Genomic DNA, 24,569 nt, shown 5'->3' with positions numbered 1-24,569 from the left:
ATTAAGAGCATATAGAATCCATACTCTTGTGGACAATGGGAGGCAGATGAAGCACAGAAACACCAGCCTATGTGATTGGAGTCCCCATATAATTGTAATGTATACCTCCTTTCTCTGCAGATGAGTAGAAAAATCCCAACTTTAGGCCTTGTAGAGCTTTCCTTCACTTCAGATATATTTTAGAGATCCCATTTTGGTCTCAGAGGCGTACCTGTTTGGTTCTGACGGCAACAAAATCCAGTGGCTGAGAAAAAGACAACTAATCTTTAGGAAGGCTAACAAAAGAGGGCAAAAGTATTCCACAAGTGGCTAGGATTCTTTGTCTTTTACTGAACCTCAAGGTGGTATAAAAAGGGGAGCAAATTAGTGAGGAAAAAGGATTACATTGATTTCATGTTAAAATACTAGTTCACCCTGGGTCCTGCTCAGTGCTTAAACTAAGGAATTTGAGACATAATACTATCCCTTTGAAGTGTGATCAGATCAGAACTACATATGGCATAGATTGAATAAAACTCAAAACAATTAATTCACATTTTTAGAATTCTTCAATATGATTAATACATAAAGCCTTTGAATATAGGCTCCCATCCATCAGGATCCAGAGACAGGGATAAAATTATAAAGTAGGTCATCTGGGGGAAATCTCTGTCCTTTTCATCACCCCTTCAGACTTTACTGAGCTCAATGATGTAGCTTTACTAATAATTTAGTACTAATACTAATTTAGCTTTACTAAGTAAATTTAGCTAAATTTACTAATTTAGCTTTACTAAGCTTTTACTGAGCTTTACTGATAGACATCAGCTAGGGCAGGGATTCCTAAACGAAAGAAGAGCATGACACTAGACTCTTCTGATTTTAATTCCCAAGTAATGAAGATCCCTCTAATTACTACCACAATGAATCATCTTTACTGATTTATAAGGATAGAAGTATTTCATATTGATGAGAAGAGAGATCATACCTAAAGTCAGCTGTCCTGGTCAGGTTGTCCTTTAGCTTTCCAGCAAAAACTATTGGAGCTTCCTTGTACAGAAAATGGCTAACAGAGCAAGCCCAAAGCTGCTATCTTAGGAAGGGCTTGCCAACAGAGCTGGCCATTGGTTAGCTTGTTTTAGGAAAGTGTTTTCACCTTTCTCTAAGTGATAAAGGTGGCTTACTAGGCCTGCATTGTTTGTACAGTAAACAATGTGGTTTATGCTCAACACTTGGCTTTCCTTCTTGGAGTCTGAAATTTTTGTATGTGTAAGGCAGAGGATGCCTATGTGACCAAATGCCCCATCTCTGACTTTGGGTGCTGAATCTCTCAGATATATTGCTACTTTTTTGTTATGGGGAGAAGGGTGTGCTCTGTGTGACCTCCTCCATCCCTCATAGGAGGGAGAGAGCATAGGGAATGAATTCCTAGAGACCTCACCTGTGTTTTTTTTCTCTTATCAGCTAAATGTATACCTTAGTTACTGTATCACTATAATAAATCTTAGCCATGGGTGCAACTATATGCTGAGTCCTTCTAGTGATCTCCAAACATAGGAGTGACCTGGGGGACCCCTCAATGAAACTATGAAATGACTTCCCAGACTAGGCCTTTCCATTAGGAACTTCCCAATCAAGTGATTTCTCTCATCACAGGGGCTCATTCATTGGTAGGCTTCACATTCTGTCTCTTGAAGCTTGTCCTAGTTTATAAATAAAGTATATTCATGAAGAAGAGTTACTGCAGACCTCTAGGATAGATCTGAGGTCTTCCTTCAAAACTATGTAATTTTCAAACAAGTAAACTTCTGTAGAATATATCCTCAGGTTGATTGACTAATCCAAAGTATTATTTTGGGCAGTAGACATCTAAGGCCAGGTAGAAAGAGTTCAAGAACTAATTAGTAGAAAGTATTTTGTCTATTTCCTTGTTTTTAAAATATTTTGTATAAAGTAACCCCTATACCCAAGGGTGGGCCCTGAACTCAAGACCCTGAGATCAAGAATGGCATGTTCGGGATCCCTGGGTGGCGCAGCGGTTTGGCGCCGGCCTTTGGCCCAGGGCACGATCCTGGAGACCCCGGATCGAATCCCACATCAGGTTCCCAGTGCATGGAGCCTGCCTTCTCCCTCTGCCTGTGTCTCTGCCTCTCTCTCTCTCTCTCTCTCTCTCTCTCTCTGTGACTATCATAAATAAATAAAAATTAAAAAAAAAAAAAAGAGTGGCATGTTCTACCGACTGAGCTAGCCAGGTGCCCCCTAGTAAGAAGTATTTTGGAGTAACACAAGCTTTGTAGTGACTCAACTCATACTACACCAGCAGTGCCCAGATTTGCAAATAATGGGGTTGGTTTAGCACAAAAAGAAGGTTTAAGGGAAATACCCCTAGGAAGAGAAAAGTTACTGGTCTCCTAGCCTCTGAGTATAGATTTTCCTTTTTCTTTCTTTCTTCTTTCTTTCTTTCTTTCCTTTCTTTCTTTCTTTCTTTCTTTGTTCTTTCTTTTCTTTCTTTTCTTTTCTTTCTTTCCTTTCTTCTTTCTTTTTCTTTCTTTCTTCTTCTTTTTTTATTTTTAAAGCATTTATTTATTTATTCATGAGAGACACACAGGAAAAGGCAGAGACACAGGAAGAGGGAGAAGCAGGCTCCACACAGGGAGCCTGATGTGGGACTCAGTCCTGGGACCCCAGGATCACAACCTGAGCCGAAGGCAGACACTCAACCACTGAGCCACCCAGGCGTCCCTAGATTCTTCTTTTTCAATATGAGAACAGGAAGCAAAAAGTTAAATGAGTGATTCTAAATCTAAAACACTAAAATTTCAGGCAGCCCGGGTGGCCCAGTGCCATCTTCGGTCCAGGGCATGATCCTGGAGTCCTGGGTTCGAGTCCCATGTCAAGCTCCCTGCATGAAGCCTGCTTCTCCCTCTGTCTGTGTCTCTGCCTCTCTCTCTGTGTGTCTCTCATGAATAAATAAATAAAATCTTTAAAAAAAATTTTTTTAAATAAATAAAAGACTAAAATTTCAATCAAAATATAGATGTTACAATTATGAGGTGATGGCTGATAGGCAAGAAAATAATAAATATTCTCCCTTGTTGCTGGTTTTTCTTGCTGAGTCATACAGATTTTATTTTAGATACTGCCTCAGAAGAGGAATAGTTATGTTGCATTGTGGATGGGGAGGAGTCAGAGAGGCTAACTTAGGCTGCATGATTAGTGAGGGAACAAATAGCTCAAATCACCTTTATTTTTGAGCAGAGCAATTTAATACACAAAGATCGAAAGACATCATTACCATTTTACCAACAGACATTTTATTGTATATGAATTTTGAAACCAATTCACAAATTATTAAACATATTAAATATCTTGCCTTTCATCTTCAAACTATAGAAAATTTTACACTGACAATCAGAATCGACCAGGGGAAATTCTTTAAAGAAAAGCTGGATTAAATGATCTTTGAAAGAAATATGTAAGGAGGGCATAAGGAAAACATGAAGAATTTGCCACTGAAATTTGCAATTGAAACATGAGGCTTTTGCATTTTCCTGGGACAAACATCATCTCTTTTATATCAGTATATTATGCATGGTGGTCTTCCAGGGAAGGGAGGAAAAACTGCATCAAGATAAAGTGAAGCAAGTCAACAGAGAACTACCATTTAGAAATGAGGAGGCTCTCTCTGCAACTTTTTATATCTCAGATTATCCTCAATCAATGTCCTGGTTTAGGGTAAAAGTTAGCAGGATTGGGACACCTGGGTGGCTCAGTGGTTGAGGGGCTGCCTTTGGCTGAGGTGGTGATCCTGGGATCAAGTCCTGCATTGGGCTCACCGCAAGGAGCCTGCGTCTCTCTTTGACTATGTCTCTGCCTCTCTGAGTCTCTCAGGAATAAATAAATAAAATCTTAAAAAAAAAAAAAAAAAGCAGATGTTACTTACCATTTATTCTTTCTACTTGGTATATAGTCTTTATTCTGTATAACTGTTTTTATTGTAGACTGGGCTACTTTCTATAGTAAATGCTCTGGGTGTTCATTCCAACGCATTCCAATATTATATAAACATAAAAAATAATAGGTCTTAATATACGGCAATAACAAGATTTCAGAAAACGGAAGCACTAGCAAGTTGGAATTGGCCTGACTTAAGGACTCAATGAAAGGAAGTCTCAGACCTTCTGAGTGACAAAATGCTATAGCATGATTCACTCCACACATCTAGTTTATGTCACCGCTAGCATGGATCTAAAGCTGTAGATGCTTTTCTAAGTGCCGCCTGAAACAACATACCTTTTGCCTCGACATCCCTGAGTCCTAATTCCCCTGGTGTGGCTGTACTAGGGTAACCTTCTGAACCTCGGACTCTCTCAATTTCTCTCCTTCTCTTCAGCCCTTGGCTTTGGCGCTCTCCAAAGTGCTTCAGTGAGCTTCTCTTTAGAAAAGAGAAAGTTCTGGGCTGACTTATAAGTACCATGACAGATGTGCTGCTGTCAGTCTAGCAGCTGAATGAGGAATTGTGGGAAGGATGGGCTGCATCTCTGCAACTTTGAAATTTTTTAGCAACAGATGAAAAGGTTTCTGCATTCTGTTTGAATTCTCTCTGTATGAACCTGTGTGTACAGTTACAGTCCTCTTTTGCTGAAATTTTTTTCAAAAACGAACACTGACTTACAGCTACCAGAGAACTTTATGAATCTCAACACTGAATGTAAGGCCTACACTTTTACTGGAAAGGAAAATATCTGGCACAGAAGCAAGGACCTCCCCTCACTGCCACATGTGCAAGTAATGCAGTCTTAGGCAGAGATGCACATGGTTCAGTGGGGCAAAAATATTCTCACCAGTGATCCTGACATTGAGAAAATGAACGCTGAATATACCACTGGAGGGATCCACGTCTAAATTAGTTCTGGGTACAATATTTTGAATTTAAAAACTGGAATATTTCTTCATTTATAGTAAGTCTTTATAGTAATACTTAACTAGCAGAACAACTGAAGCTCTCTATGTAACTCGGAACTGGCAATTATCCTAACTATAAAAGAAGAGCTTTAGTATGTTTAAAACAAAACAGTGGAAAATCAACGCATGTAGGATTTTTCTAGGTGGATTAAAAGCTAAAGAAAAAAACCCCAAAATAAATAAAGACTGTGAGTTGGGGGATGCCTGGGTGGCTTGGCAGTTGAGAGTTTGCCTTTGGCCCAGGGTGTGATCCCAGGGTCTCAGGATCGAGTCCCACATTGGGCTCCTCGCATGGAGCCTGCTTCTCCCTCAGCCTGTGTCTCTGCCTTTCTCTCTGTGTGTCTCTCATGAATACATAAATGAAATCTTAAAAAAAAAAAAAAAGACTGAGAGTTGGAATGGCCACTGCAAGAAAAACAAGGCAACATGTAATGTGAGAAACATTTTATTAGTATTTGCTACCTTACCATGGATTGTAGAGCAATGGGATACCTTTAGGAAGGCTGAGATAATGTTTTTAAAATAGCTTTTCCTAAACTATAACAACAGAAAATTCCTATTAGCATAATTGAAAAACATGGAACAGTAATAAATAAATACATTCATTCAACAAACATTTATTGAAGGGATGCCCTGTGGTAGGTACTTGACACAAGATATACAATGGTTAAAAAAACCACCATGAAAAGAGAAAAAAGAAAAAAAAAAAAACACCATGTGTTCTTTCTCAGAAAACTTCCATTCTAGAGGGAGAGACAATCAAAAATCCAGTAAACAGATCAATAAAACAACTGTGTACTGTGGTAAGTACCTCAAATTTACCACCCCCAAAAAACCCCCTAAAAACCAATTACTAAGAATTAATAGGAAGCAATGGTTCTAAAACAAACCACAGTGAGTAGTTTGATCTATTTATCACAGTCCTTTTAAGAATACTTAAGTGCTTGTTTTTATAGCTGTAATCCTATGTCATCTTATACATAGTATCTTTCATTTAAAGTTCTCTCCTGAACATTTTCTATGTTGTAATACCTAACTAACGAATATTAGTGTAATAACAGTTTTCATTGTTAAATATGCTAACCCTAACACAGCACTGTGTGTAAGATACTTTCTATGTCAGCTCATTTAATCTTTGCACCAAGCCTATAAGATAGGTACTTCTATTATCCTCATTTTATAGATTATAAAAAAAAATCTATAAGTTTAAGGAAAAAGTTTAAGTAACTTATTGAAGATTAAGTAGTTAATTTAAAGCACTGCTAAGATTCAAACCAGGTGGTTGGACTTGCATTGAAGCTCTTGCCACAAAACTATCTTAATGGTTGCATAATATTTCATCACTCTTACCTGGTACTTGGTACACAAACTTTTTATAGAATAAAAATGAAAACAAAGACAAAACATATGGAGTGACATGGAAGCAACAAAAACTTTTTTTCTTTTTTAAAGCAGAGAAGCAGGGAAAAAAAAGCTTCCTTTGCAATTTCTAAATAAAATGGGTTTAGGGAGAAGAGGAAAAACGAGCTTTCATAAATTATCCCCTTGGCAAATTTCTAAACATATCTAATCCAGAAGTGATTATGCATTTAGAATAACTTTTTTTAAGTAAAGGAACAAATGCTTATTATGTACTATTTTCACCATGAAAGCATCAGTTATAACCTTCCAAACATTTAGGATCATGGGCAATGAGCGGCGAAGAAATTGAACCACCAGATGTGTCCAGGCTTGGCTGTGTTTGTGATGTGCTGGCCTCAGCTGATCTAAAGGGTACATGGAATCTTCTGAGGGCCTTGACACAATCTCACAAAAAATGCCAGACTCAAATCACCAATCAGAAGTGGTTTTACTTGCTGGAAGTTCTACATATAGAAGGGATTCCCATGTGCAAGCCAAACCATTGGGGGAATAATAGAAAACCGTTTGTAACATTTAACAATAAAGAACCTAACTCTCATCTAAAGCTCTAGTTCCACCTGTGCCTCTTCATCTCACTTCCCAATGCCTTTGGGTGTGTGTTTTATTCAGTACTTCCTAGCTCCACACCGTAGCATCACTATCATCAGTCAGATTTGAGTTCATGGAGTAAAGACCAGGCTACAAACATCTCCTATTCCCCTAGAAAGTCTTCTTATTAAGCTTCAAGTAAAGCTTAAAATGAAATAAAAGAGTTAAGAGCTTGTGCTTTGAAATCAGACTGTCCTGGAATCAAATCTTAGTCCCATTAGTCATTTCTGTTCTACAAACTTGGAGGGTGGGGGCAGAGAGTTTACTATTTCCTGTATCTAGGTCATCTTCCATAATGCTTCATACATAGAAGGTGTTCAATAAACAACAGCTTCATATTATATTCCAACATATCTAAATTTTCTGTGTATATTTAACAAGATCTAATTCTTCTCTAATTTTTTTTTCCCTCTAGGAAATATGTACCTGGCAGATGTTTAACAGCTACATATCAGCAGTGAATGAAATGATGTTGGTACATAATTTGGTTGTAAAGTTTATAAAGTGCTTGGAGCTGACAGAAATAGTGCAAACGAAGACTGTAAATGGACATAAAACATGAAATATCTCTCTCACCAACCTAGCTTTTCTCCCTAGATTTATCTCTCCCAAACTAGGGAGTCCTCTGTTGGTTTTTTTCCCCCCTTCCCCTAAGAGGAAGACATACCAACCTCATTTGCAGCAAGCAGCAACAGGATGACTCTGATTTATTTAGGACTCCAGCACCAGGGCACAGAAATGTCAAAGTGCCTCAAAATCAAAGATGAGGCTAGTTCACTTACGGAGGCCCAACAGGTGGACAGTAATCCCTGTCAATTATGGCCACCAAGAACGAGGCTCAAAGTATGGTCTACACCGGCAGCCATGAGATTCTGAGTTATTTCATGGTTTATTGCAAGGATGACATCTAATTTCCAAAAAGATCCTGTGTCTGGGGAAAAATTCACCCTCTGTCTTCCTCTGGAGCTTTGGTACATGACATGTCACAGAGCTTTTGAGTGGGCTTCGGCTGGTGGTGCAAAAACAGGGCATAGACCAGGTACCAACAATGGCCCAGCTGCTAAGGGGGACACTGAAATCAATGCCTATTCTTCCCATGCCATCGTGCAAAGCCCCTTTGACTGCTCTAAAACAAACACAGCTTAATTTTATTTCCTGCCTGGCTTTGTATAATTTTGACATGTCCTCAGTCAAACACGACCCACTCCTTCAATCAGGCCCTATTTTTCTGGAGATGAGAAAACAAGAGGAAGCTAAAGTAATTATTGAAAACTCATAAGCAGCAGCTTTAGCCTAATTACCTTGACTTTCCTTTTTAATTTTTCCATCGATTGTCTCTTGTTAATATACAAGTATTGACAGAGCTGGTGGAGCCTGGTGCTCCACTGATAAGAACAGATGCTGTTGGGAAGCGCAGTGTAATTAGGAGGCCCAATATTCTGCTCATCCTTTTCAGAAGCACACACGTACGGCACAGACTTTGGTTTGAGACCCTCTTAGGAATCAACAGCAGCATCACAAGGCAAGAATCTTTGTGAAAGGCCTTTGCTGTGTGCGATGCCTTTGCCACCAGGGGGCAGCTGGATAAAGAAAAACAACCTCTTTTTCTTTGTTTCCTCTTTTGATGTTAAAATATGTTTCACCTATTTTCAGCACAGATTGTGTTAAAAGTCCCAGGTCAACCACTACCGGGGGATGAGCAACCCAGGAAATCAAGGTGACATCTTTTTGAGCCACGTATTCCCTTTTAAATGTTGTTGTATTTAAAGTTTCAATTTGAAAGTAACTAAGCAATATTGGGTGAATGGCCCTGAATACTAATTCATCATTGACAAATGCTCTTAACAGTTCCTGATTCCTTTGTCAGGTAGAAAAGTGAAGTTTGCTTGCTGTAAAATATAAAATTAGTTTAAAAAAAATAATTACTTCTAGGGGACTTTCAATTTTTCAATTTCTTATATATCTACATTTTCTAAACATTAATAATAGTAATAGGTTGAGAGTCTTAAATTGCTATCAAGGTGCACCTCACTGTAAGCAGACGCAATTTAGTAGTGTTCTGTGGAAATCAGTTTTCTAGGAGCCACGAAAACCTTGGCAAACCTGGGTGTCATGCTGCCTTCTGTTTTATGTTATCTTTTAGAGCAACTCTAAGAGAAAATCAAGCAGGAGCAGTTACCAAGGCTAAACGTAATCACAAATACCTGGAAGTAGGAGTTCTCAAAGAATAAACTCTGGTTGCAAATCCTATTACATATTCCAGAAAGAAAGAAGCATTCTTAAGGACTGGCAATAGTCATAAAAAACGAGTTGGCGGTGCAAACTCCAAGAAGAACAGAGGATAGGATAGGAGAAGGAAGCCAATGGATATGAAGGGGAAAAAATGAATGCAAGAATCATTAGGCAATAGAAGAGGTTAAAGACTAGTATTTAGCAGAAATGGTACACCGAGCAATGGAAGCAAAAGTAGCAGAAATAGTTTAGAACCTATATAATGTGTTATAATGACAACAAAGGTAAATCAACTAAAAAGTCACAAGTCTGCAGACTTTGGGGAGCAGTTGGTGAAAGGGCAAATGGATTTCTGTTAAAATAACTTTATCAGTCCCTGAGGGCATCATTGTAATCAGCTAGTAACAGACATAAATATATCATCAATCCAGATCAGCAAATGGCAAGCAATTCATTGGAAGGTACAGAGAAATAGTCATACTGTAATCTATACAAAAGGACATAACTATACAAGTACATAATCTGTGTGTAAAAAGACAAAGATGGGAAGAGAGACAGAGACACCTGCTGAGAAGCAACTATGGGAGACAAAGGGAAAGGGAGTCAAAAAAGAAAAAGATAGGCTAATCTTCCAGAAATTGAACATCTTACCGACATTCTAGAGGTGACACAATGAGAAGACCTAAGAATCTGTTGTCATACAACATGGATTGAGATCCTAGCTCTGCTATTACTATGTATGTAACTGTTACAACCTGGATTATTTCAGCTATAAATAATAGAAAACTGACTAAAGGTCATAAAAGATTTCACTGTAAGAAACAGAAACCACTGGAGTTATTTTTAGCAAAAAGAGACTTAATGTTGGCATCTGATTACTAACTGCTTAGTTAATAAGTGTGTAATATGAAATAAAACCACACATTAAGTCATAAAAAAAAAAAGAGACTTAATGTGAGAGATTTGGTGTTTACCATATCATATTAAAAGCTGGTGGTGACGTAGTCTATGTATACAATGGAATATTACCCAGCCATCAGAAGAGACGAATACCCACCATTTGCTTCAGTGTGGATGGACCTGGAGGGTATTATGCTGAGTGAAATAAGTCAGAGAAGGACAATCATCTTATGATTTCACTCATATGGGGAATATAAGAAATAGTGAAAGGGACCATAAGGGAAAGGGAAAAGAGTGGGAAAAATTAGACAGGGATACAAACCATGAGAGACTCCTAACTCTAGGAAACAAAGGGTTGTGGAATGGGCGGAGCGTAAGGGAATGGGGTAACTGGGTAATGGGCACTGAGGAGGGCACTTGATGGGATGAGCACTGGGTGTTATGCTATATGTTGGCGAATTGAATTTAAATTTTAAAAATGCAATAAATAAATAATTAATTTTAAAAAAGGAAAAAAGAAAAAGGAAATAAAAGGCTAATGGAGCTGTTCAGAGTTATGTTTCTAGGAATTATTCCAAAATAACACTAAAGAACTGACTTACCAGAGGAACCATGACACCTGTCGCTAACAGGAAAAGCAAGTGATTTGGCTACAATGACCTCTGGGTAGTCCTGAAACTAGTCAATGACTTTTAATATTGTTATAAAAATACCAACACTTCCATACTGGCTCCCAGAAAACAGCCTTCACCTCAGTTCCCCCTTACACATATCACACAAATGAATCTTGTAGGAAGAATCTAATTTATTACCTAAATTCTGCTGCAAGGGACACCAGGATATGTGGTCAGGGAAGGCAATGAGATTCGAATGTTATCTGAGTGCCAAACCACCAGATTCACAAGTAGCTTAAACAACCATGATAGACAGTAGCATCCTTGACAAGAAATCCAAAGGCAAGGCAGCTTCAGAACTGGTTAATTCAGTGACACTTCCATATCATCTAGGACTCAGGGTGTCTCCATTTTTCTATTGTATTATCATCAGAGGGTTGTCCATTTTTGTTTGCAAAACGGCTGCCACGGCACCAGGTAACTCAAGGACCTTTGACACTGTTGACAGAAACAAAAAGGCCTATTTCTTTGCATTATCTTTCAGTCAGAGAAAACCTTACCCCAAAAGCAGACCTTCTCCAGACCAGAATTTTTTTATTTGTGGCCTAGATCATCCTTGGGAAAAGAAACAGCACTAGCATGACTAGTCTAGACTAATCATGCTGTGCCCTATGGGCAGGAGAAAGGATCCTTCCCAGAGCACATTGCCATGGAGAGAGTGTCACTAGAATAAAACTACTATTTGACAGCTAGGAAGATGAGGAGGTGGGTACAGGGTGGTAGGAAATAAACAGACTAGTAAGCAGGTTGCTTGAAACCCACTCTCAAAAAAAAAAAAAAAAAAAAAAAAAAAAGAAACCCACTCTCAGTTCTTACTCAATTCTAACATGAGGATGGTAACATCTCCCTACTCAGCTAACAGGGGCATCATGCATGGTAACCTATGCCTGTGATCTCACTGGACCATCATTCCTGGAAGATCGTGTGAAGTGACATATAAAGACTTGGGCAAACAATGTGAGAGATGATCATTATTACTGTAAGGAGGAATGAGGAAGGAAACTTTAGTTCTCACAAAGTACCACCCTCTCTAAATAGTGTTAATTGAAAGGGCAAATAATTGTCTTAAGAGAAAGCAATTTGCTGAGATGTGTGTTTCTGAAGCATTTTATATTGTCATTATGGACAAGAAGGCTAGAATCTATCCAAAGAAAGATGACAAATAATCCATGAAGCTTCCCAACACTTGGAATGTCTCCAGGGAACTTTTTTGTTGTTTGTAACAGACACTATCTTGAGCAGTGTCACTGTTGATGAAACAACTGCATTTATGATGCATGTTAACCACCACTGCAGCAGGGCTTACTATTAATGCACCTGCTAATACCCATGCAGGATCTTACATGTAAAATTTGCAGATAATTGCAAATTTCACAGCCCTGGGTTTTCAAAGCATCCTATGCTTACCTGTTGCTTTCATGGCATAAGCTAATGCATATCAATTCCTCCTGCCAAGTTCAAACTTTTTTTGTACACTCAGTGGAATTCCATTTCATATAGGTATGTGAAAGCAAGGATGACTGCCTATTAATATGCCTGTAGCATCTTTCTGCTTGCCAAAGTTAATTCACTGAATCAAATTACATTATAATACGAAATGTTATTATAGAATTGATCTCATAAATTGCTATTGAAACTGTTCAAAGGAATTTTCCCTAATATTCTCATTTATTTACTCTCAATTTCACCACATTAGAATCCTATACCTTCAAATACATTGAGCCATTATATAGGACTCTCAGCTCCACAGTAACATTACTGATGCAATTATACAAAATGCCTATACTTGGAATTGTCATCCAGATATTATGAAAAGGTTGGGAAAAGCTTCAACTTGGAGAATAGTACCCTTTTAAAATGATAAAGAGTTATACAGAAGGCTAAGTTGTTATTAGGGTAGCTTTGTAATGTGTGCACTTGGCCAAGCTAAACTACATTTCCTTAACTTATCTTTCTTGGGTGTTTCCAGTTACGATGGGCTACAAAATACTTTCTTGCTTGGAGATTTGAAGGATGGAAGTGAACAAGTAACCGCTGTGTTCTACAGATTCAAGAGGTTAGGGTCTTAATATTGTTGCTGGTTCAACTCCTTGGCCTGGGTCTGCTCTATATTCCCCTGATCCTTCTGTAGCTTCTTAGACTCCTATGCCAGGCATGTTTTAGCTCAGTGATGAGAGGGCCAACTCCTTCTGTAGGGCACTCATATCATCAGGATTGGAGACAGTGAGAAGTGATGCAAATTCCAGTCATTCTCATGGGTTCTAGCTTGTGCTTGGTCATCCTCACTTGCTATCCCTCCCTCAGGTCTATGTGAGCTGTGAGGAAGACATGTTTTTAGATTATATACGCACAAACCTTCACATGCTTCTGCTTTTCTAACTGAACACCAGATTTTTTAAGACTGACTGACTGACTGACTGACTTATTTATTTATTTATTCATTTATTTATTTATTTATTTATTTATTTGAGAGAGAGAGCATGGTGGTGGAGGGGTGCACAGAGGGAGAGAGAGAATCCCAAGCAGACCTCCTGTTGAGCACAGAGCACAGGGCTTGATCCTACGACTCCAAGATCATGATCTGAGCTGAAATCAAGAGTTGGACACTCAACTGACTGAGCCACCCAAGGAGCCCCTGAACACTAGTTTTTAATACCATAATTAATTTGTTGGAATATTATTCCATGGCATACTGCCCATAAAAATCTTTATTTCTGGGATCCCTGGGTGGCGCAGCGGTTTGGCGCCTGCCTTTGGCCCAGGGCGCGATCCTGGAGACCCGGGATCGAATCCCACGTCAGGCTCCCGGTGCATGGAGCCTGCTTCTCCCTCTGCCTGTGTCTCTGCCTCTCTCTCTCTCTCTCTCTCTCTCTCTCTCTCTGACTATCATGAATAAATAAATAAAATCTTTAAAAAATAAAAAAAAATAAAAAAAATAAAAAAAAATAAAAATCTTTATTTCTTTTTAAGATTTTTATTTATGAGAGACAGAGACAGAGACAGACAGAGACAGAGACAGAGACAGAGGCAGAGAGAGAAGCAGGCTCCATGCAGGGAGCTGAATGTGGGACTCGATCCCCAGTATCCAGGATCACGCCCTGGGCTGAAGGCAGTGCTAAACCACTGACTCACCAGGCTGCCAAAAGTCTTTATTTTTAAGAGAATAGACTAAAAGGAAGTTTTTAAAGTTCCTACAGTCCAGTAATTGACAGATTGTGAATCAAGAAATAGATAGCTTCTTTAAAGAGGCAGAAGGATTCCTACACACTTAAGAGAGATTTCTATTTGAAAAGGTTCAAAACTAAGTTTTAGCATTAAAAGCTAAACTTCAGGGATCCCTGGGTGGCGCAGCAGTTTAGCGCCTGCCTTTGGCCCAGGGTGTGATCCTGGAGACCCGGGATCAAATCCCACGTCGGGCTCCCGGTGCATGGAGCCTGCTTCTCCCTCTGCCTGTGTCTCTGCCTCTCTTTCTCTCTGTGTATCTCTGAAGAATAAATAAATAAAATCTTTAAAACAAAAACAAAAAAGCTAAACTTCAATTACTTGCTAAATTCTGCTTTCAAAACTTATTCTCCAGTCATTTTAGAAAACTTTGCCATTGCTGTAGTTGAAATTTTGACTTTTCAAAACACACGTATTAGAGAAAATTATAAAATGAAAGTAACCAAGAGAATATTAAAAATGCAGATCTCTATATACAGGGATGGTAATCACTGCATCTATCGGGGAAAAGGTTAAGAACAGGAGTCTTCTAAAAATATTAATTGTTTTTATGGTAAATACAGATGTATATAGTTCTGCAATAAAAGTACACTGAAAGCGGGGTGCCTGGGTGGTGCAGTTAGTCGAGCATCTGACTCTTGATTTAAACTCAGATCATGATTTCAGGGTGGTGAGACTGAACCCCATGATGGGCTCTACGCTCAGTCTGCTTGAGAATCTCTCCCCCTCTCTCCCTCCCTCCCTGACTCACACTCTCTTTCTCAGTTAAATAAATCTTAAAAGAAAAGAAAAGAAAAGAAAAGAAAAGAAAAGAAAAGAAAAGAAAAGAAAAGAAGAAAGAAAAAGTCAGTCAGTCCAGGGAAAATATGATCTTGTTTTATGAGTTTTAGATGTAACGTTTTACCTCAGTAACATCTGAATATCTCTCTTGTACTAATGAGGAAACTAAGATGAGACAGAAATAACTTTCCTAGGATTACTAACAGGAAAGTGGTAGGACAAGCCATTGGACTCACTCTTGTATTCCTACTCTCATGCTCCAACTTTTAAAATTTATACAAGATGTTTAGAAACTGAAATACTGCTTATTATATTCAATTACCCAATATATAATGCCTCTGTCTTATCTCAGTGCCCCCACTCATATTTCCTAACCAAATAATCCAGGTATAAACCGGTTTTCTTAGATCGGAATGCAAGATACACCTGGGGTCATGTCTGTAACTTCTTCCTGATGCTTCTAGATACTTCAGAATAATAGTCACGGTTTTTGTGAATCAATGGTTTATGGGATTTAAATGCCAACTGGTATAAGCCTCTTAATGCCATATACCTTATCTTTTATTCCCTAGCATTGTTTCAACTGTATACAATTCTTTACAAATGGAAGAGACTCAATAAAGTCCTATTAATTTTAATAGTCAATTGGCTTTTTAATCTGGCAACATGAAGCTGAAAACAGATACACAACCAGATTTTTTTCACTGACAAGATCTACAAAAATGATATGTAGACTCATTCACCAAATGGCTTAACTCTACAACAAAGGGAGGGTCTATCCTGAAGCATAAAGTCCATTTCAGAACAAATCTGAGAAAGTATTATAAACAAGGGAGCCTGAGTGGCTCAGTCAATTAATCATTCAACTCTTGGTCTCAGCTAAGGTCTTGATCTCAGGGTCATGAGCTCAAGCCCTGCACTGGGCTCCACACTGGGCATGAAGCCTATTAAAAAAAAAAAAGTATTTTAAACAATAGGTAGAAGATGTATAGAACTTGTTATTCAAGGAAGCAATGCAGATTAAAAATAATAAAGACTGTAAAAGAGCTCTGATAAATTAAAAGTACACATTAATTGTAAAAAAAAGATAAGGTAGGTTGATGTCATGAAGTTCAATGCTGTCCTTTCACAAAATGTCTTTTGCTGCCCTGTTAGAAGAAGAATAGTCCTACACTATGGTGGGTATTCTTAAAAGGCTGTGGAGGGAGGAATATTAGATTTCAGGCCATCACACATAATTTGCATTTATATTACACTTTATAGTTTAGATTGCACTTTCGGATCTCAGGCTTTGTTTCAGTCTCCATTTGGGCCAGCTAGCTTCATTCTCCTCCACAGCAACTTTCAAAACAAGCAATCTATTTTATTTTTAGTTTTTAAAGATTTTATTTCTTTACGAGAATGAGAGAGAGAGAGAAGACACAGGCAGAGGGAGAAGCAGGTTCCATGCAGGGAGCCCAATATGGGACTCAATTCCCGGCCTCCAGGATCACGCCCCAGACTGAAGGCAGCGCTAAACCGCCGAGCCACGCAGGCTGCCCTAAGCAATCTATTTTATTAGAAGTTCTACACATATAAAGGAAAACTAGAGCACATTCATTTTCAGTTACTGGGGAAGAATTAAGGAGTGGAAGTAACAACACAATTTGGAGTTGGAAGGGAGCTTACAGACATGCTAGTTGATATGGTAGCCCATCTGCAGCATCCTTGGACACAGCAGTAGCAATATCTTCAAATCAGAAGAAGCTAATTGTTAAGACAGTTCCTAATGATCACTATTTGCAAAAAAAGACTATGTTAACTCACTATAACATACACCTGAGACTAATAGGATATTATATGTCAATAATACTTCAAAAAAAAAAAAGATAACTTCCTAATTAAAAAAAAAAAGAATTTAAGTCAGGTTCTTTGAAAATGTTCTCAAAACACCAAAAATACATTTCCAAAATTGTCTATGCAAACAGGTCATGATGACTGAAACAGCTCAGCTTTTGCAGACATGCAGAGTCTGCTAGTTAATCTCTAAAGAAGGCTTTGTGGCAGGAAGCTCAAATAGCAAGAAGTTATCAGTTTGTCATTCCATTATCCACACCTTCAAGTATAAAACTCATTCTGCTAAAAGAATTCTTGTCTTTTAAAATGTTGCACTAAGCGCTATGTTGCTTCCCGGCAATGCTAACCACAAAGGTAATGATGCTGTACATTTAATTTTTCCAGCCTTCATGTGTCTGCCAGCATTATAAATGAGTCATTAACAGTCTCAAATAGATTGACATTGTTGTTTGCTACTGCTGAGAAATCTCATTTCTTTCAAGACAGCAGGAGACAATTTGGTTTTAATAATTGAGGGGCACCAGAAAGCATACAAAGTTAAAAGTTAAAAGAATCTGAAAGAATACTGGTCTAACTTTCTAGGATATTTATTTTGTCACTGAACTCAAAAGCAAAATGGTATATTTCATGAGAAGGTCCAGGCAGGGAAGACAGACTAGCCCACAGGAAACATGAGAGTTGTCTAAGGAAAGAGTGAAAAACCTCATCTTTACCTTGCATACTGGAAGGAAAGCACAATTTGTCAGACAGGTCCTAATGTCCCATGCATCACAATCAGCCACAAGCCAGCCTTCTAATGTACAAACACCCTTGTCTAATGATATCCAAGCAACCAGAAACCTGAAGCTATTTCGTTCCACACGGACTTTCGAAGTCCAGCTGTATGAGAAGGATCTACACAGTCTAGAACTTTTATGCCAAAAATTACTTTCTCAGGGATTCAGAAAGAAGAAAGAAGAAAGAAGAAAGAAGGAGGAGGAGGCGGAGGGGGAGGGGTAGAGGGAGGGGGAGGAAGAGGAAGAAGAGGAGGTGGAGGAGGAGGAGGAGGAAAAAGAAGCAGCAGCAGCAGCTTCATAGAATAGAACATTTATACAAGAAAAGGAATGTCAGGGAAAAAAAGTTTAGAGGCGAGGGAACAGCTAATAGCCCACTTTAGCTGAAGCATAGATTCTTATGGAAGGGTAAGGGGGATAAATTAAAAATGCTGGCAGGGACCTACTGTCAGGTGCCTAGAATTTCATGATAATTGTATTCAATTCAAGTCAATAAGGACCCACAGAAGATTTGAAAGAGCAGAGAAAATAATGGAACTGTGATGAAAAATTAATGTAACAGCACTGTATAGGACACAGTAAAGACCACCAAGTGGCTAGTGGCTACTGTCATTGTTCACATGCAGCTAGAGGAAGATTAATGACTGTGGAAAGATTAGAATAGCAAGCTAAGGAGCAATTCCTAGAATGGAATCTAAAGGATTTAAATAATAACTAGTAGTGACAAACAGGAAGATAAAACTGAAGATAAATATGATGCTTATGGCACAGGCGGCTGAAAAAACAGAAGCTAGGAAAAAAAGAAAAAAGAAAAAGAAATTCCAGCAAGATAGTAAGTTCTTCTTTGGACATAAGGATCGATGGTATATGGAGATAAAGATGTCCAGAAGGCAGTTTACTATGAGAATTCTGGATTTTGGTACAAGAGTACAGGGTGATATTACATAAATATAAGGATAAGGCAAAGACATAAGACCAGTAACCTAGATTATATCAACCAGAAAACCTACCTAAGTTAATAATTTGGGCAGAAGCAATATTTTAGAAACAGGAAGGAGGAAGTAGAGGCAAAACAGGACAGACAAAATGAGCAGTCAGAAAGGCAGGAGACAAATGGAGTGTCACTGTTCCAACCATGAATTTATGAGCTGGAAGAAAAGGTTTTCACCTATTTTGAAAGAATCAGTAAGTCAAGGAGGATACTTACTTTGGAGAAAACCTATTGGATTTAACAATTAGAAGGTTATTACAATCATCATTTGGAACAGTGGTCCTCAACCCCGCCAGCGCATCGGAATCTTCTGGGAAGAATTTTTTAACTATCAATGGAGATACTTATCACTGACCAATTAAATTAGACTTTGTCCTAGTGGCACCCAGCCATATGTAGTTTTTGAAAGCTGCCCAGATGACAGAATGCAGGCAGAGTTGAGAACCACTGTCCTAGACAGAATGATGGAAGCAACAATGTAAACAAAGAAGAAGGAAGAAGAGGAAGAAGGAGGAGGTTAGTGTTAGTGGGTGTTAGTCTACTCCATGGATACATTTGGTATAAAAAAGAGGTCAGTATCTTGAGTAGATCTCTGGTCAGAGGAGGTTTTCCAAAGGACAAGGAGAGAATGAGCATGTTTGTAGGTAGAAAGAAATGAGATGTGGAGAAAGTATCTTCCGGGAATGAAGAGATGACTGAGGGTCAGAAGGGAGTAACGGAACAAGATTCTGGAAAATTTGGGAGAGGATACAATCAAAGGCACCAAAGAGGAGCTGAGCTTGATATGGTTGAAGAGGATTTGCTCTTTAGGAGAAAGAACACAGGAAGAGAAACTTCTGAGGTAGAGTCTCACGGGGGTACACTAAGGGAATCCTCTTTAGATGATCTCACTAGGCAAATAAATAAATGAAGATTTGGGCTTGCAAGAAATGGAGAAGGACTTCACATCTGAAAAGGTAGACAATCTAGGATCCCATTTAACTGGGACAAGTAAATGATCTTGTGTAACTCATCAGACTTCTCAGGAGAACCGGGAAGATGACTAGAGTAGCAAAGAGGACTCTGAGAAACTTTCAAATTGTCTGGTGGAGGTTTGTTTATAAATGATACGGCTGAAGATCAGAAGTCAGGTAACACCAGAAGGATCCACACAGCCTGGAGCTTTCGTGGCATAGGCCTCCCTTCCAAGGGATTCAGAAGAAATTACCAAGACTGCCTGAACCCATTTCAACTCATATCTGCGTTATGTCTGAAGAAAGCTAAGTTCTGATAGAAGTCTTAAGTTAGGAATGGTTTTAAAACTGTACTAAAATTTACTTTAAGCTTCAAGAAGTACTGACAATGAACTGTTGAGTCATAATCTGCCAAGTCCCTACAATTTCACCAAGTTGCATGAAATCAATAGAGGAAAAATTAGGATGTCAAGAAATTCTTGGATTTATGGAAAATGTAACAGAAACTAGGAAAAAAAAAAACTCTAAATAAAACTTTTCCAGTAAATGGAATGTAACAGAAACAATCAGAAATTGCTTTAAAGTTTCAACCTCATACTCATGTTGCAAAAAAAAAAAAAAAAAAAAGTGAATTTTCATGAGTAAGTGAACTTTGAAGATTGCATTTACATTCTGCTGGGTCCTGTTTAAAACAAAAATGGAAAACCAATTTATGACCCATCACCATCTCCCTGCTTAATGTGATAATGACTGCACAGGCTTAAGAGGTTTAATTTTAAATTCTTTCTAGTACTTGGGATGTTCTCATCAATAAGTTTTTAAGTGTCACCAACTCTTACCCTGGGCTGCTAAGAGATGCTGTCCCAGGAATACTATGAAGCTCTCCTGTGGATAACAATAAACCTACCTGTACAAATTTGATCTGCCAAAGGCGCTATTGTCTAGTGCTCAGTAAATGGTTTGTATAAAAATCCATATATTGAGTTGAGCAAAAATGAAATAAAGTCTGAGCAGTGACAGAATGTCAATTACAGAGTTGGTAAAATAGCCCCTTTAAAAAGTTGTTAACTTCGGCACTTTTGTGATTCTAAGAATTTTATTTAAATATTATATTTCTCTGTCACAAAACCACATTTTGAGAAATAGCACAAACTACTGGGTGAAGAGGAGAAAAAGTAATTCTTTTAGGTGATCATCTTCTTGGGACTTCATTAAAAATAAGATTTGCATTTTAAATTGCATCTGCAAGACATGTTTGGAAGAGAGATCAAACAACAATACTTCTCTTATTTATCTAAATAACAACAGCTTACGTCTCTGTTATCTGCATAGTATCCTGAAGAATTAGAAGTGAAGGGCAGTCTCAAAAGATCACTCCAACATATCTACAAAGATGTGGTGGGTTCCAAATACCGAAAAGGACTTCATCACAGACATAAAAATTAAAGTCAAGAGGCACCTGATCTGGCTCAGTGGGAGAAGCAGTAAGACTCTTGATCTCAAGGTCATGAGTTCAAGCCCCACATGGGGTGTAGAGATTACTTAAATAAGACTTTTAAAAAATTTGAAATTTAGGAATAGTAATAACTAAAGAATGACAGGTTTGTCAAACATAATGATAAAACCTCAGTGTGGGATGTTTATATTTGGCAAGGAAAGGCAGTAAGAGGAAAAACAACCCAGATGCATGGCTTAGTGACATACAAATTAACATTTCAAATGAATTCTGATTTTCAAAATACATTGGCATAAGTAACTCCTTGGTTCCTTACAACATCCCCATGAGCACTTTTAAAATACCCATTCTAGAGCTAAAGCGACTGAGGTGCAGGGAAATTAAGTAACTATCCCAGAAGCAACCATCTAGATTCAATGTTGGGGCCAGGATTCCAAGTAAGGTCTCATCATGACAAATGCCATGCTAGCCCACTGTACTGGTGAGTGAGTAAGTGACTGTTTTATTTGACTGCACAAATTACTATGTCTCTCTTCATCTTCTCTCTCTGCTGTTTTGCAAATTAAGTGGCCCCAGCAGTGAGTATGATTTTCCCCCCATCTTTTCTCAGCAGTAAGCAGAGTGTCTTCAGTTAGCACCTACTACTTTACCAAGAGTCCAAGGATAAAGGGCATTCTTTGATCCATGTTCCACATAAAAGAAGTCGAAAGCAGTAAGAAGGGCAATGGGGTGTCATTGCGTAATGGATAGGATTTCATTTTGGGAAGAGGAACAAGTTCTGGAGACGGGTGATGGTTGCATAACACAGTGAATAGACTTAACATCCCGGAACTGTACACTTAAGAATGGTTAAAATGGCCAATCTGATGTTAGATGCATTTTATCACGATAATAGAAAGCAATACACTTTTTTTTTTAATCACACTAAAACTTCAAAATTTTGCTGCGAGAAAGACAAATTACCACAGGGTAAAATCTACTGTTTTTGATTATCTATGTTAAATACTCTGCTGTTCTATTTAAATGTGACCCATATTTTAAGTAAAATCTAAAGTAGAAAAAAACCTAAATCCCATTTTCCATTTGAACAACTAGATTCACTTTGTAATGATTATCAAGTGAGTCTTGTAAAGTCAAATGAAATCTAAGAGAGAAGAGTAGAATATTTAATCTTACTAAAAGCTTATGTCTCTTATAGCATTAAACGTGAAATGACTGAAGCTCCCCAAATTAGCATATATCTATTAATGTGAGTTAATCCATACAAAACAGAAAAAATAAAGCTCATAATTCTAAATTGTTTAATATTCAATACTGGTATTTTTCAACACTTTCTGAAAATGCTCTGGATTGTCAGCTCCATGAGCATAAAGACTTGTCTTATTCTTTGCTGTATGTTCAGAATTTAACAAAGGACAGAAGGAGGGGAGGGAAGGCAGAGAGGGGAGAAAAGGAAGACAAATGGTTTTATAAACACATCCAAACAAGCATCCAGAAAACTTGGGATCTGCCAAATCTGAAATAGTTGGTAGTTGAACAAGCTGACTTGATTATATCAAAAAGCTATTTTCCTAGAGCCATGCTCAGTAGATATGGCAGCACCATTAATAATATTTTGCCAATCTATCATCTGTTTGAAAGGAATAATGGGAATTTAGAACATTTCAGTAAAGGTTCATCATAGGCAATTAATCCTACGACTCTATACTTGCAGATCCTGCTGACTAACCTCTAGGATTTCCCCTGTAAGGTCAGGTAGAAATTTCCCCTGTTGTCCAGGTAGAGAATATAATTTCAAATCCATTTAACAAAATTCCCATTATTGTCACTGGTAATTATTGCCTTTTTTCCAATCATCTCATTTGTACTCCATAGGTCAGAAAGAAGGTCAGTGAAAATCTCAGCTGCCTTTGAGAACTATAGAGTGATTTCTTTTTTCCTTTTTTGTTTTTAAAATCTTCCTTGCTTTGTGGTTGTTGGAAATAACAGCAGTAGTAGAATAACAGAAAATCAAAGCCATGCTCTTACATGGGCAAAATATACGTCATTTATTTCTTTCTATTCCTTTTAGCTAAATCTAAGAAAAGCAATCACAGTTGCCAATGATTATTCATCTGAATGCTACAGTATTTAATTTCTAGAGGTCAATTACTTTCTGTCTTGCTCTGGGAGGTTTCCAGATTAAGATTTAATTAGTCTTATTCCTCTAACCAAGAGACTAAGCTATTTTAGACCTAGAAAAGGAAGTTTACTTAGTGTTCTGTGGTAAGGGGAGAATCTAGCTCCTGAATTCATAGGAGTGTTTAGAAAAGGAGAATAATAAATTTGATCTTAACTATTTCAATTCTTAAAAAAAAACCTTAAAAATATGACTATAAGCTTAGAAAAACTTATGAAATCTAATATTACATAAAAACTCTTAACTGAAAATAAGATAACATCAGGAAAGCTTGAGAAAAATCTTACATGCTCCAAGGACCCAAGAAGATCTCTTGCTGGTAAGCACTCTCTTCCAGTTATGCCAAATATTATTTTAATAGGGAGCACAGTGAGGTGAGTCCTTTCCATTACCCTAGTGAACTAATAGTACTGCCTCCCTCTACTAAGTAAGGATTTATCTGGCAGTATCTTTTATGTATTTCTCCCTTTCCCCATTCCTGCAAATTGTAGTCTGCAAGATTTGTACTGTAGGCCAACATGAGTCCAAGTCCATTGATTGGTGATGAATAAGCGAGTAGTAGTGCTATACAACTATTGTACAAACGCTAAGGCAATTATGGTCTTATCAAAAATATAAGATTTTTTTTTAATGGCGTAAGGATATTTTTACTCAACAGAGATTAACCAAGTCAACTGTTGACCTTTTTTTTTTTTTTAATTTATTTATGATAGTCACACAGGGAGAGAGAGAGAGAGGCAGAGACACAGGCAGAGGGAGAAGCAGGCTCCATGCACCGGGAGCCCGACGTGGGATTCGATCCCGGGTCTCCAGGATCGCGCCCTGGGCCAAAGGCAGGCGCTAAACCGCTGCGCCACCCAGGGATCCCCCATTCCCACATTTCTTCTTGCAGTGTGCCCACATTTATATTTAGCAAATAAGGGATTTTGTGGGGGTTTTTGTATTTGTTGTCTGTAACTTTTCTGGAAACTAATTCTAAAGAAAAACAAAGGGAGAAAATTCATCTATCACCATTATCTCAGAATCTACAGGGTTTATGCAACAGAACCATGTTCTTGTCATCCATAAAGTAAAAGGACTATTTTGTGAAAGAACGATCAGACTAATTCCTTAAAAACCCAAAGGCAAGAGCTAGAGTGGACAGGTAAAAGGCTGCAAGGGACAGAGCGTTTTTGCACCAGAAGAAGGCTTTCTGATGGGCAATTTCACTGAACAATGAAATGAATTTCCTCAAAAAGTGGAGAGTTTTATAAGGTCTAAATATTGGAATGGATAAAATTCAAGATATAAATAACTATAGAAAAGACCATACGTTGGATTGGAGGATGGTTGGATTAGAAAACCCTAAATGTTCTTAGTAAAATGATCCATACATGGGAGTCATTTTTCTCTTGTTGTTTGCTAACAAATAAGTGGGTTAAGAGCCCAAGAAGACTTTACAGAATAGAAAAAGTTTACATCATGTTATAGGGGAACATTATGTAGATTACAAATAGCTAGAAGGCAATGAGGTAGTAATTGTTACTTGTCTTAACAACAAGACAAAAGGACAGAAAATCCAGCCTAAATCTGACAAGGGAAGGTACTCTTCGGTTGATTCAATATAGTCAAAAGGGTTT

At 38.0% G+C, this 24,569-nt stretch overlaps 1 protein-coding gene across 2 annotated transcripts in view; it reads right to left on the bottom strand.

Annotated features, from left to right (window-relative positions):
• Window positions 1-24,569, bottom strand: part of EXOC4 (exocyst complex component 4) — a 755,174-nt gene that overhangs the window by 301,259 nt on the left and 429,346 nt on the right. The window contains exon 11 of one of the 2 annotated variants that reach the window (XM_041727474.1): window positions 10,686-11,198. The exons of the other annotated variant lie outside the window; for it this stretch is intronic. Coding sequence (XP_041583408.1) covers window positions 11,183-11,198 — 16 coding nt within the window. The 3' untranslated portion in view covers window positions 10,686-11,182. Of the gene's footprint in view, window positions 1-10,685; window positions 11,199-24,569 lie in introns of those variants that run through there. 2 annotated transcript variants of the gene reach the window in all.

Source organism: Vulpes lagopus, chromosome 13 (assembly GCF_018345385.1).
Source record: "Vulpes lagopus strain Blue_001 chromosome 13, ASM1834538v1, whole genome shotgun sequence".
Taxonomy (NCBI): domain Eukaryota; kingdom Metazoa; phylum Chordata; class Mammalia; order Carnivora; family Canidae; genus Vulpes; species Vulpes lagopus.
The sequence above is the reverse complement of the archived record's forward strand: the minus strand, read 5'-3'. Positions and strand labels throughout refer to the sequence as shown.